General features: G+C 51.3%; 1 protein-coding gene across 1 annotated transcript; it reads right to left on the reverse strand.

Moving 5' to 3' along the window:
- Positions 1-247: 247 nt before the first annotated feature.
- On the reverse strand, positions 248-8857 carry LOC119548672 (fatty acid synthase). The gene is made up of 5 exons (XM_037856111.1): positions 8310-8857; positions 1505-8241; positions 1343-1438; positions 1129-1272; positions 248-1066 (listed from the first exon to the last, which is right to left on the reverse strand). Exons 1-5 carry the CDS (start codon positions 8542-8544, stop codon positions 953-955), a joined length of 7326 nt encoding a protein of 2441 aa, XP_037712039.1. The 5' UTR covers positions 8545-8857; the 3' UTR covers positions 248-952.
- Positions 8858-12576: the final 3719 nt, after the last annotated feature.

The following is a 12576-nucleotide window of genomic DNA, read 5'->3' on the forward strand; positions in this document are numbered from 1 at the left end:
TAAGTTGCAAAAGAGAAAATAAGTAAAATGGTACAGTTTAAAATCCCTATAAATATTTTTTGCTAAATAATTTCAGAAAACCTTAAATAAATAAGTAATTGTTTCAAAAATGACTAAAGTTTTTTATATATGTGCTATTCGGAATTGGATGAAGTCTTCTGATGTGCAAAACCATTGGAATTTCCTATCAATATCTCAATATGGGGGTACCATTAGATACGATTTTTAAATTCGAAATAAGAAAACATTTTTTGTATTATTTTTTAGTATGGTGTAATTTTAATATCCACAATATTCATGAGTGATCATTTTTCTGCGATTATTTTATACATCAAGAGAGATAACAAATTTTGTAGTTTCTTTTCTTGCGTTAGTTCGAGGAATGAAATTCATTACATGCGCGACTACAAATTGTAGGCTTACAACTAGGCAATAAAACTAGAATATGCGACATACATTATAGATAGAGCATAAAAGATATATTTGGTAAGTTGGGACGTCTAGTGCCGTCTAGCTCTCAAGGAATGTCGGGTACTGGAACTGTACGGTGCACAAAGCGTTAAGTGTAATGAATTGGGTCTCTCGTTTTGCATCCTTTCAACTGCCCAGAATCGCAGGGACTGTAGACTAAATTTTGGACCAAAGTATACAGGCCTGCAAGACAGCAGTTAGGCCGATGCAATCCGATCCACTCCAATCCAATCCGATCTGTTGACTTATCTCTTCTAGCTGTGCGTAACTGGGATGGGGCGAGCGATTCCTTGCGGCTCAACAACGTAAATTCAATCACTAAGTATGCTAACTAGGTGTCGATGTGTTCCGTGGCTCCACATGGTGCATAGAACCCGAGTATTGGATGTGTGTGACGGTGACGGTGAGTGGGTGATGATGTGGGTCGTGGGTCGTAGGGCTATGCCACATCCACAACTCTTATGCTAGTCCTCTGTGTAGCCTAGTTGAACAGACGCTTCAGTATGCTCTGGATGGTCTTCAACGATTGATCCTCAATAAGGAAGGTGCGGTGATTGCCCTCAACGGTGTGAACCTCAACGGGCTTTGTGCAGACCTACGAATATAAAATCATATTTAGCATACAATCGCTTCTTTTTGGCTGTGTGTAAAACCCACCTCCTTGAGACGATAGTCCTCGTCCAGCTTAGCAGAGTTGTCTGTGGGCTTCACCAGGGTAACGCTCGACTTGAGCTTCAGAGTGGGCAGGTAGCCATCGGCCAGCTCCAGTTTCTTGTAGAACAGAGTGGCGGATTTCTTGATCTGCAGGTTGGCAAAGAGAAATCATTTAGTAAAATAGAACCACTTTTTGTAGGAGTCTTGCTGCACTTACCGTTTCCGCGGGCTGGGTGATCTCATTGCTCATCAGCTCAGCGAACCTCTCGAGTTTCTCCTCCCATGTGGGGATCAATAGTAGCAGGCGCACCAGCTGTTGATTATAAAACATGGATTATTAGATTTTGTTATTTAACCAGAGATAATCCTTCACACTTACCGCTTTGTAGTCGATGTTGGCCAGCACGATTCCAAAGTAGGCCAGACCGTAGCTCTGGTTGTCGTTGTCCCGGTTGCTGCCGTCCGTGTAGCGCTGCTTGAAGCTGCTCGTGTACCAGTTGACGTAGGTGGGAGCACCGTCTAACATGATCACGTTGGCAACCTCGTTGGTCTCCTCCAGAATGCCGGCCATCACGTAGGCGAGCAGGCAGCCGAACGAGTATCCGGCTAGCTTGTACGGACCCTTTGGCTGGACGGAACGCAGTTGCTTGATGAAGAACTTAGCCGCCGATTCCAGAGAATCGTAGGGAACATCTTCCGTGAATTGAAGTCCATAGGCGGGCACCTCCAATCGCTTGGCCAGCGGCTCCAGAGCGGAGGCGAAGCCCTCGATCGGGGAAACGAAGAAGATGGGGCTCTGCTTGCTATTCGCAGGTGCCTTGGTCTCCAGCGCTACGATTGCCTTGGTGGGGATGAGGGCAGTGGTGAACACCACCTGGGTTCCATCGCCCATCGGGCTGGCCGTGCGTGAGGATCCTCCAGAGCTGATGGTTGTATCAGCGGCTCCAGTGGCACCTGCAGCTGCGGCGGGAGCAGCAGCGGCTGGCTTGGCCTCAGCTCCGCCATCCATAGCCTTAAGGGCTCCGAAGGTGAGCTGGCGGATCTCCTGGGCGGACAGAACAATGTCGAAGTTACGCTCCAACGTCTGCTTGATCTCTGCGCTCATAAGCGAATCCATGCCCAGGTCAGCAAGCGATGCTCCGTCCTGGATGTTCTTGGTATCCCTCAAACCAAGGATGTTAGCAATGGTGGAGATTAGGCTGACTCCAGCCGACTGGTCTGACTTGCGCTTCTCGGCCACCACCATGGAGGCGACGACGGGATGGGGCTGCTGCAGGAACAGGTCGATGGTCTGCAGGCAAGATGGCATCCTCTGGGGCAGGGTTCCTCCGATCACGGTGTCATTGTCACCAAGGTTCTCCAGAACCAAACCGGTGTCTCCGATGGCTCCCCATTGGATGGCGGTTCCTGGGAATCCGCTCACCTGGCGCTGTTCGCAAATTCGCTCCATCGCAGAGTTGGCCAAACCGTAGTTGGTCTGTCCAATGTTGCCGCGACCGCAGGACACACTGGAGAAGCAGATGAAGTAGTCCAGCTCCGTGCAGATGGTGCGGGAGTACTGATCCAGGTACTTGGTGGCCGTCACCTTGGGATCAGCCACTGTCTTGAAGTCCTTGGCGGTCTGATCCTCGATCAGAGCGTCGCGAAGGACGGCGGCCAGGTTGAAGATGCCTCCGACCAAAGCCAGTTTGTTGCTGTTCTCCAGCAGCTTCTTGGCTCCAGCGGCGGTGGTCACATCACTGGTATCGATCACAACCTTGACGCCACGTTCCTGCCAGCGACGGATCATCAGACCCTGGTAGCCGGTCTTCACTCCAGAACGGGAGGTGAGCACAATGTAGCGGGCTCCGCGAGTCACAAGCCAGTTGGTCAGCTCCAGACCGAATCCTCCGAGACCTCCGACCAGGATGTAGCTCTTCTCCGGGTGCATGTAGGTGCGTGGAATGGCGTTGATCAGGCGCGCCTTAGGCTGTAGCGCCTTCTTGCCGTCCTCCTCATCGCGCACCTTGATCACAACCTTACCAATGTGCTTGCCAGAGGCCATGAAACGGAAGGCCTGCTCCACTTGTTGGTCGTTGAACACGGATGTGGGCAGGGGCACCACGGCTCCGGTCTTGATGCCCTCGGCGACCAGGGAAACCACCTGGTTTTGCATCTCCTCCTCGCCTTCCATCACACTGTCCAGAAGGATGCCATGGAACGAGGTGTTCTTAAGGAACACGGACATGCCGAGTGGGCTGTTGTTGCTCAAATCGAATTTGCCAATCTCCAGGAAGCGTCCATTCAGACCCAGGCAGCGGATTGAAGCCTGGAGTTTCTCCTCGGAGAGCGAGTTGAGAACCAGATCCACACCGCGTCCCTTGGTTTCGCGCAGCACCAGCTGCTCGAAGGAGGTGTCTCGGGAGTTGCCAATGTTGCGCTCCTGCAGCTTGGGGAATCGCTTCAGAAGGAACTCACGCTTCTCCTTGCTGCCCACGGTGGTAAACACGGTCAATCCATGGGCCAGAGCCACAGAGATGGCCGCCTGACCAACTCCTCCGGATCCGGCGTGGATGAGGATCTTCTCACCCTTCTTCATCTGTCCGCGCACCACCAAAGCGTAGTATACGGTGGAGTACACACAAGGAACGGTGGAGGCCTCCTCCATGGTCCACTTCTCGGGAATCTGCCACATCATGCGCTTGCTGGCCACACAGGTGGTGGCCAGGGACTTGGCTGGCACCATGGCCATCACACGACGGCCCTGGGTATCTCGTCCAGCGAACTCCAGACCCAGCACACAATCTTGCTCAGCCAGATCTCCGGGCAGAGCATCGGCGGCCAGTTTGCCCGAGGTCAACATAACGTCACGGAAGTTGATGGGTGCATAGTAGACGGTGCAGGTCTCCAGGTTCTTGTCAACAGTGGCAGCGGTATCCGCCTGGGCAGCCTCGATCCACTTGAGCGAGGCCAGATCTCCCTTGACCAAAGCGTTGACATAGGCGTGCTCCACCTGGAGGGTTGCCTGTTGGGTCTCCAGTTTCAGGTGACGGAATGTGCCCCAAGCTCCATTCTTCAGCACGTTCGAGATAAGGTCCTTCTCCAGCTGTTGGCGGTACAGTGGCGATGTTAGGGAGAACTTCTCAGCCTTGGCATCTTGAACGAAGACCAGGCGGGCCAGTTTGCCGCCGTTCTCGTTCTTGATGCAGGTCATCAGACCAACGGCTCCGAATAGCTCCTCTCCCTGGCAAACCACATAGACGTACTGCTCCTCGGTGGAAGCAGTAGCCAGAGCTACCTTCAGGTCATCCACCCAGTCAAAGTTCTGCTCGGTGGCCACAACCACGACGGACTTACGAGTCTTCAGATCCAAGGCCTTGCGGGCCAGAACCAGGACACGGGTGGCTCCCAGACTCTGTTCCTGAACAGCAACGAAGCCAAATTTGGCCAGCAGAGCACGACCCGTCTTGGTGTAAGTGGGCAGGGTCTCCTCGAGGATCAGGAAGCCGTTCTCCCGAATGCTAGCGATGGAGTTCTCCAGGGTCTTGGTGTCCGGACGGGAAAGAACATCGATGCCAAAGACAAAGTGACAGTTCTGCTCAACCGGTTCCTTCAGCACATCCTTGGACACCACTCGCACACCGGAATCGCCAAGAGCGGCGGTGATGGTCTCCTCATTGTTGTTAGAGGTGGCCACAGCCACATCGCCAGTGAGCACGGGCTCACCCTCGATAATCTGCAGCAGGCGGTTGGCGACCAGCACATCGGGGTTGCGTCCGTTGGCCAGTTCCACACCCTTTAGCTTCACGGCTCCGCTGGAGTTCTCAATGATCACCTGAATGGCCACATCCAAAGCGTGCAGACGAGCCTTCTCGGAGTTCTCGTGCAGATCGGTAGTGTTGTTGTTGGGCACGAACTGATAGCGCTCCACAGTGGGAGGAGCCTGTGTGCCAGGACGACGCTGGGCGAGATTGGCCTTCAGGCCGCGCAACTCCACACCACCGCTCTTGATCACGTTGATGTCGCTGTACCACTGCACAGGCAGTCCAGTTTCAAGCTGTTCCTCCTTGGTGAGGGCAGCCAAGAGCTCCAAGTGCTTGGCAGGATTGATCACCGCTCGCTCAATGCGAGTGGGCAGGTACAGCTCACGGAGGTTCTTGCTCAGGATACTGAATTGCAGCATGGTGTCCATGAAGCTGATCCAGTTGTCCACCCACTGAAGCTTACCGGTGGAAGCCACCGTGTCGGAGCGAACGATGCCGCGGAAAATTCCGGCGTAGTCGTAGCCACGCAGACGCAGCTCCTTGTAAACGTCGTTGGTCACCAACTCCTTGGCCACAGCGCTGGGAGTCTGCTCCTCCAGGGGCAGCTCTTCGTTGTCAATGGATTCGGGAATGGTGATCTTGCCGGACACAGCCAAGCTGCCACTCTCGCAAATCTCAAAAGCGCCAGTTCCGTCAAAGAAGTTAATGCCAAACTTGACCACTGCGTTCTTGTTGAGAATAGTGGCGCGGTGGAACACGAGGTTCTCCATGACCACCGGGGTCTTGTGGAACTCACTGCCGCGCATCTTGGCAAAGGTCTGCCAAGCAAGGGTCATGTAACCGGTGGCCGGGAACAGGATCCTGCCATCGATGGTGTGTCCGGCCAGGAAGGCATCATCCTCCTTGGAGAGATCCACCTCCACGATGGTCTCACCGGAAGAAGTCTCCTTGCCGAACTTGGCCACCAGCCACTTTTGGCTGTGGTCCCATCCGACCTTGGAGTTCAACATGGGAGTTCCACGGCCGACCGGGTAGGTAATAGGGCGCACAAGATTCAGCACCTGAGGTTGGGCACCGGCGGCAAAGAGTTTACCCACATTGGTGAGGAAGAACTCCACGTTGTTCTCGTGGCCGCGCTTCACCAAACTCAAGTTGGTGGCATCGGGACCCAGGGCGCGCTTAAGGATTGCCTGGAGCAGACCGTGGGGAGCAATCTCAATGGAAATGGCGTTCTTGGGCACGTGCTGGAGAGCCTCGTGGAAGAGCACCGGCGAGAGCAGGTTGTTGACATGGTAGGCGGCCGAAGATTGCTTGGCCACGGGAGAGTTCCAAGCGGATTCTGGGATGCTGGTACTAATCCAGCGGGCGGTGCGGTTCTTGGCGTTCGGAATGATCTTCTCCAGGCTCTTGCGTAGTTTGGGTCCAGCCTCAGCGATGTACTTGCTGTGGAAAGCGTATCCAGAGGAGTTCACTGCCCTGGCGAAGACTCCATCCTCGTTCAGTTTGGCGACCAGAGCCTCGATGGAGGCCTCCGGGCCGGAGATGGTGCAGTTGTCTTCGCTGTTGTGGCACACCGGGAAGCAATCGCTGGGCACACGGCTGTGCGCGTCCTCCCAGCTTAATCCCACAGCGGCCATCTTGCCCTTGACCAGTTGGGTGTCCAGAATGCTCTTTCCACGCCAGTAGGCAGCCAGCACGGTCTGCTCCGGGGTGAAGCAGCCATCGGCGTAGGCGCATCCGAGCTCTCCCACCGAGTGTCCAACGATTCCGTCGGGATGAATGCCCAGAGAGCTGAGCAGATCCGTCAGAGCCACCTGCATGGCGGCGATCGAGATGAACGAGTTCAGGATGTTCTCGAAGCTCTTGTCCGTGGAACGGGTGAGCACATCGATTAGATCCACTCCCTCGGGCTTCAGGACATCGGCACAACGCTGAATGGTCTTGGCGAAGGCCTCAATCTGCATCAGATCCTTGGCCATGCTGGCCCACTGGCTGCCCATGCCGGAGTAGACGTACCAAACGGGACGCTTCTCGTCGGTGGCCTCGATCACTTCACGCTGGTGGGTGCCCTTGCTGCTGACCACTCCGTAGCCGCGGAAGAAGTGGTTAGGGATGGCCTTCGAGTGGATGTCGTTGATCAGTTGCAGGTACTCATCATCATCGGCATGGGTGGTGGCGGACTCCAGCAGCTGCTCCACAGCCTCAAAGGTACGTCCAGAGGCGAGGACCACTTTCAGAGCTCCATCCTTGGGAGTCAGGGCCTTGGGCTTGGGGTTCGACTTCAAGATAACGTGGGCATTGGCGCCACCGAATCCAAAGGAGTTCAGACCAATGATACCTCCGTTCCAGGGCAAGTTCTTGTCCACCACCTTGAGGCGGCCATCAACGAGTCCGTAAAGATCGGGGTTGGGCTTGTTGTAGTGCAAGTTGCCGGGAATGACGCCCTCCTCCATGGCGATCAAGATCTTGGCCACCGAGCAGACACCGGAGGCGGGCTCCGAATGACCCATGTTGGACTTGACCGAGCCGATCAGCAGGGGGCTAGAACGGTTCTTGCAGAAGAAGTCGGTAATGGAGTTGACCTCCTGGGGATCGCCCACCTTGGTGCCAGTACCGTGGGCCTCCACGTACACCACATCGGCGGGGTTCAGGCCGATCTCCTCGTAAGTCTCGCGGATCAGGCGGTTCTGCATTTTGCCAATGGGGTAGGTGATGCCCTGCTCCTTGAAACCATCCGTGTTGGTGCGCACATTGAGGATGGAGGCGTACACACGCCTGGCAGCCGAAGTGCGCTGCAGGAGGAGCACCACACAACCATCGGAACGGACGTATCCATTGCCGGATTCATCGAAGGCCTTGCAGCTGCCATCGGGGCTCAACATGTTCAGTCGCTTGAACTGCAGCGACATGGTGGGCTTGAGGATCAGTCCAGCTCCGGCGACCAGGGCATTGTCGACCTTTCCCTCGCGCATATCGGAGAAGGCCTGTTCCAAGGCGTACAGAGAACTGGAGCAAGCGGTGTCAATGCTGTAACTGGGTCCCTTGAAATCAAAGGTGAAGGAGATGCGGTTGGCAAACATGGCGCGGGCACATCCCGTCAGACCATAGCCGTTCACGCGGTCGGCATCGCTGCACCAATGCTGCTCCGTTTCCGAGTTGGACACACCGATGTACACACCAGTGCGGGATCCACGCAGATCGCTGGGGTTCAGACCAGCATCAATGATGGCCTCGTGGGTCAGCTCGAGCAGCATGCGCAGCAGAGGGTCCATGCACTCGGCCTGCTTCTGGTGCACACCGAAGAACTGCTGGTCGAAGTTCTCCAGATCGCTCTCCTTAAGCTTGCCAATCCTGTCGGGCAGTCCATAAAGACCTGTAAGGAAGCGGGGAAACCGATTAGTTACGTATAGAGAAGGAACACCTTAATAATCTTTATCTTACCGCGTTCCCAGCGGCGGGGATCGTCGTTGACCATGTCCACGCCGTCGAAGAGGTTCTGCTTGAACTCCTCAATGGTGGAACTCTCCGGGAGACGGCCGGAGAAACCGGTGATGGCGATCTCATCGTTAAGGTGCTGCTGGCGGGGCACATAGTTACCACCACCCAGGTCCAATTGGGGGGCGGCACGCTGTGCGGGCTCAGCGGTGATAACTTCCTCGGCGAATCGGGCGGGCATCTTGTTTGATTGGGATTGAGATTGGGAGTTGAAGTGGGAGTCTAGGTGGTCCTGTCTATCGTTGGGTGCAGAGTGCGGGGTGGACGAGGAGGTGCTCGGTGTTAGCTGCGCGTCTGGATCCCGGAAGGCGTCAGGCTGCTGCGAATTTTGCTGCTGCTTGTTGCGTCTGCGGCGTCGGCGGCGATTGGCGCGTGCACTTTTACTGTTGTTTTGGGTGCTGGGGGAATGATGGGGCTGATGGGTGCTGCTATTGTTGGGCTTGAAAGCAACAGGATGCGGCTGGTCCACGGCTTGCAACAGGTTTAGTTGTAGGGGCTGTAATTAAATAGGGGAAGGGGAAAAAGCTTATTAAAATATGGTAAATTTAAAAACACAGAGATACAAGATATATTAACAAAATTTAGCAATTTTCTAGGAAAGAATAAACTGTTTCAAAAACATTTACTGAATGTTCTTTGTTAAATTCTTTTTGATCCAATTCAAAGATATATAAACAGATCGCATTTGATCTAAGCTGTTAGAAAGTAGGGTATGGTAAATACTGATATTTACAATAGCGAAGGTTAAAAAACAATTTTTTCCAAATTCTGCCTTACTTCTTGATACTTTGTTGGCAACCCCCGCTGTTAGGCTAACATAGGTCCAAAGCTCTCAGCCACCCGCTGTTGCAGAGCTTTCGCTCTCTGGAGCGGGATGCCGGGGCAATGTATTTGTTTTTTTCATAAAACGTTCAGCTGGTGGAAAGTTGGTGTACAAATTGCAAATCAGGTGATGCCGTGCCGGCGAAGCTTTGACCGCGCACGGCACTCTTTGTTATGGGCGGCTTTCCGCTTTGAAGCCGCGGAGTGAAAACCCGTTAACAGCAACTTGTGGCAGCTATGCTCACTAACAGTGCAACACCGTTTGCGTTAACATAGGCCACCCCACCCGCTGTGCAAAAGGCAAGCTGCTTTCTTATTCGCCGAGAAACTCGTACGATGTGCGAATGCGATGTGGGAATGATTCAACAAAAGAAGGGAAGTGGAATGAAATGAGCAGAGTTGGCGGCACAACCACACGGTGACGGAGTCGGTTCCAGCTGAAATCCAAACTTTGGGAACCCGAATCCAAAAGCGTCGTTAGAAGAGGAAGAGCCAGAGCCAGAGCCGTCAGCAACAAAGCCGAAATAAACAATACACTGAGCAAGTATAGATAACACATTTGTTCTAATAAACACCTATACTTTTCTGACTAGCCTTGGAACTCCAAACATTTGTGATATAATCATGAATAATAAAATGGATCATACATCTGAAAGTGTGATTCATAAGTTTTGTCATTATGGGTTAAAAATATATTTATTTACAAATTCAGAACTTGAAAACTGTATAAAAAAAACCCAAACAATATATAGAAAATATTTCAAAGATCTATAAAGCATGCTTATGATACCCAATAAACATGAAACCTAATTGTTTTGATATATTTAACTAGGAAATATTCCCAAGCTGACCTAAGCTATTATACCACATACTATTTATACCATAATTGAATTTGCCATAGAAACTATTTTTAAATTGGTCTAATTTTCTCCATGTGTACCAATGAACTGCCGGTAAAATCGGCCGACTCAGCGAGCTTATCTCTCTATCAAGAGGCCGTTGCTCGACAAAACAGTCGCGTCTGGATTCTATGTTTATGTTTTGCTATTGTAATCGGAATCGGTGATTTGGAGGTGGGAGCAAAAGAGAGAAGCGAAATTTGCACGCCAACCGGCGGGGCAGACTTATGTACCATATAGTGAGGCCCCAGACCCATTAGTCCCCACCGATACACACACACACACACACTCACGAGCTCGACGCGTGTACCATTTGTTTGGTGAGATAAGGTGGCGTGATTTCTCAAGTTCATTGAAGTATTATTTTCATAGTTTCGGTTGCCCGGTTCTTCCCTCCCTAGATCGCTGGATCTGCCCCCCGGATCAACTTGTAATCGGAGGGCGCGAACTATCCTTTTACAGTAATTACACGGGGCGGGCGGTATTGATTTATCGATAGCCCCCGCCCCCAATCGATCCCATCCATCATCAGGCCATATTGCGAAAGTTGCGTCATTGGATAGGTAAACACGGAGACAAACAATACAATACCCATACCCATGCCATACCCCTCCCTTTTCCATAGGGCACTCTAGATTGTTTATTTATGCACTCGGTTCTATTTTCACAGTTATCGATTGGGGTCTGAGGAGAGTATTCTCGTACGCGTCACTACAGGCCCTCCCTACTCCGCCCACTCGGCCACCCCATCGAAATTTTTGATTTTGGTGACGCTTCAAGTTCATGAACACAGTGATAATGCTTGGAACAGGAACTGGGACTGGGCCATGGGGTGATTCCGAAACGCCCTGATAAGGATGGTAGGGCAATGCCTACTCAAACGACTGTGCACCTGGTTCGGAAATGTTTGATCGCCAGTGGACGCGTGTACTTCAGGAAGCAACATTATACGCCGATAAAGATTAGTCCAGACACTCGAAATTTTCCAATCGCACGATTCTTGTTTGTTTGGCTGGGAGTGTGTGTTGTTTTTATGGGTTTTGGGGCGAGTTGCTATTATGCAAAGCGATCGCTGTTGCTGATAACCGATTTTCAGCTATTTTGTCGTTCTAAAGATTCTTAGAATTATATCGTTTAGAAATGAGCTCAATCGCTGAATTTTGTATACTTCACTGGATCATACATTTATCGAAGTTCATTGTAATTTAAAATATCATTTTTTATAACAATTGAGTAATATTTGTTTACAATGGTTGGCTGCAGTTAAATGGTTTACGACTTCTATTTAGGGATATTTTCATATTAAGAGCAATTTAATAATTAATTTTTGAGTAACTGTCTTAATGGTTGTTTAGTTAGCATGAATGTAAAAATAATGAATTTGGCACACGCAACCAGGAAATGACCTACACTAATTTGAAATGTTCAGTGGCTTGCGAAATTGTACTTATAAATATATAGGGATCCTTTTAAAATTTATGTTTTATTCAGGATTGTATCTTAAGTATTCAATTCCAGTATTTGCATTGCCCATCCCTTGAATAAATTATTTTACTTTTGCTGCTTCTGGCTGACAATTAGAAGGCGAAACCCTATAGAGAAGCCCTTTATAAGGAATGGGAGTCTGGGACTGGGATTCGACCTTCCCCATTTCCCCACTTCGCAATTAGCATGTAATTTGCCCGTCTAAATACACAGGAACTGCTGTTAGCTGTTGGCTGTTTGAGGGGGCGTTTGGAATACCACTCGGGGGCCCAAGGGTCCTAAAGGTCAAACCGTAAGCGCTGTAAGCCAAGTGCGAACCGAGCAATGGCGAAATTTAGTAATTCGTATTTTTAGCTGACTTGGCGAATGATCACTTGTAAACTCTGGATCTAACCATTTTTCTCTATTTTTCTTCACACTTTTCAGCTTTTATTATAGTTTTTTCTTTAGCGATTCACTTCCAGAAAATTTCGTTTTTATTTTCTCTTGCACACAAGCACAAACACAAGCACACACACACAGTGGCATTGCCCACATGGATAAGGGCGGCTGTTTTATTCCTGCGGCTGCCATTTTTTGTACATACCTAGAAATCAGGCGATTCCTCGACAGCTGTTTTTCGAGTTCCTGGAGTAGAGCGGGCGGCAGGGATCGTGGTGGATATACAAGTGGGGTGTTCCTTTACAGTTGGTCCTGACTGAGTGGGGAAACCGTTATAATCCAGCGACTTTCGAACACTCTGCTTTCGACTCGAAGTTCTCCGTTCTGCGGTGTACCGTTAGGTTTTCTGTTCTTTGCAAATTACTTTGCCACACACGGTTAAATTATTGAGGTTTTAAACGTAGCGTAGCGTAGCGGTTAATAAAAACACGACAACGGCGGGGCTGCTGCGACAAACGGAAATGCGAGAATCAGGTGAGCGCCGGCTTTTATATGACGCCCGCCGACGCGACGCCGACGCCGGCAGAGAGCTTTCCGCGGCGCTGCTCTCTCTCCGCTCTCAAACG

The sequence above is a fragment of the Drosophila subpulchrella genome, chromosome 2L, assembly GCF_014743375.2.
Source record: "Drosophila subpulchrella strain 33 F10 #4 breed RU33 chromosome 2L, RU_Dsub_v1.1 Primary Assembly, whole genome shotgun sequence".
NCBI lineage: Eukaryota > Metazoa > Arthropoda > Insecta > Diptera > Drosophilidae > Drosophila > Drosophila subpulchrella.

Coding starts and splice junctions, on each gene's coding strand:
- LOC119548672 (XM_037856111.1), bottom strand. CDS start 8,544: ATGCCCGCCCGATTCGCCGAGGAAGTTATCACCGCTGAGCCCGCACAG. Junction 8,242..8,309: donor TCCCCGCCGCTGGGAACGCG/GTAAGATAAAGA, acceptor GCTTCCTTACAG/GTCTTTATGGACTGCCCGAC. Junction 1,273..1,342: donor TCACCCAGCCCGCGGAAACG/GTAAGTGCAGCA, acceptor GCCAACCTGCAG/ATCAAGAAATCCGCCACTCT.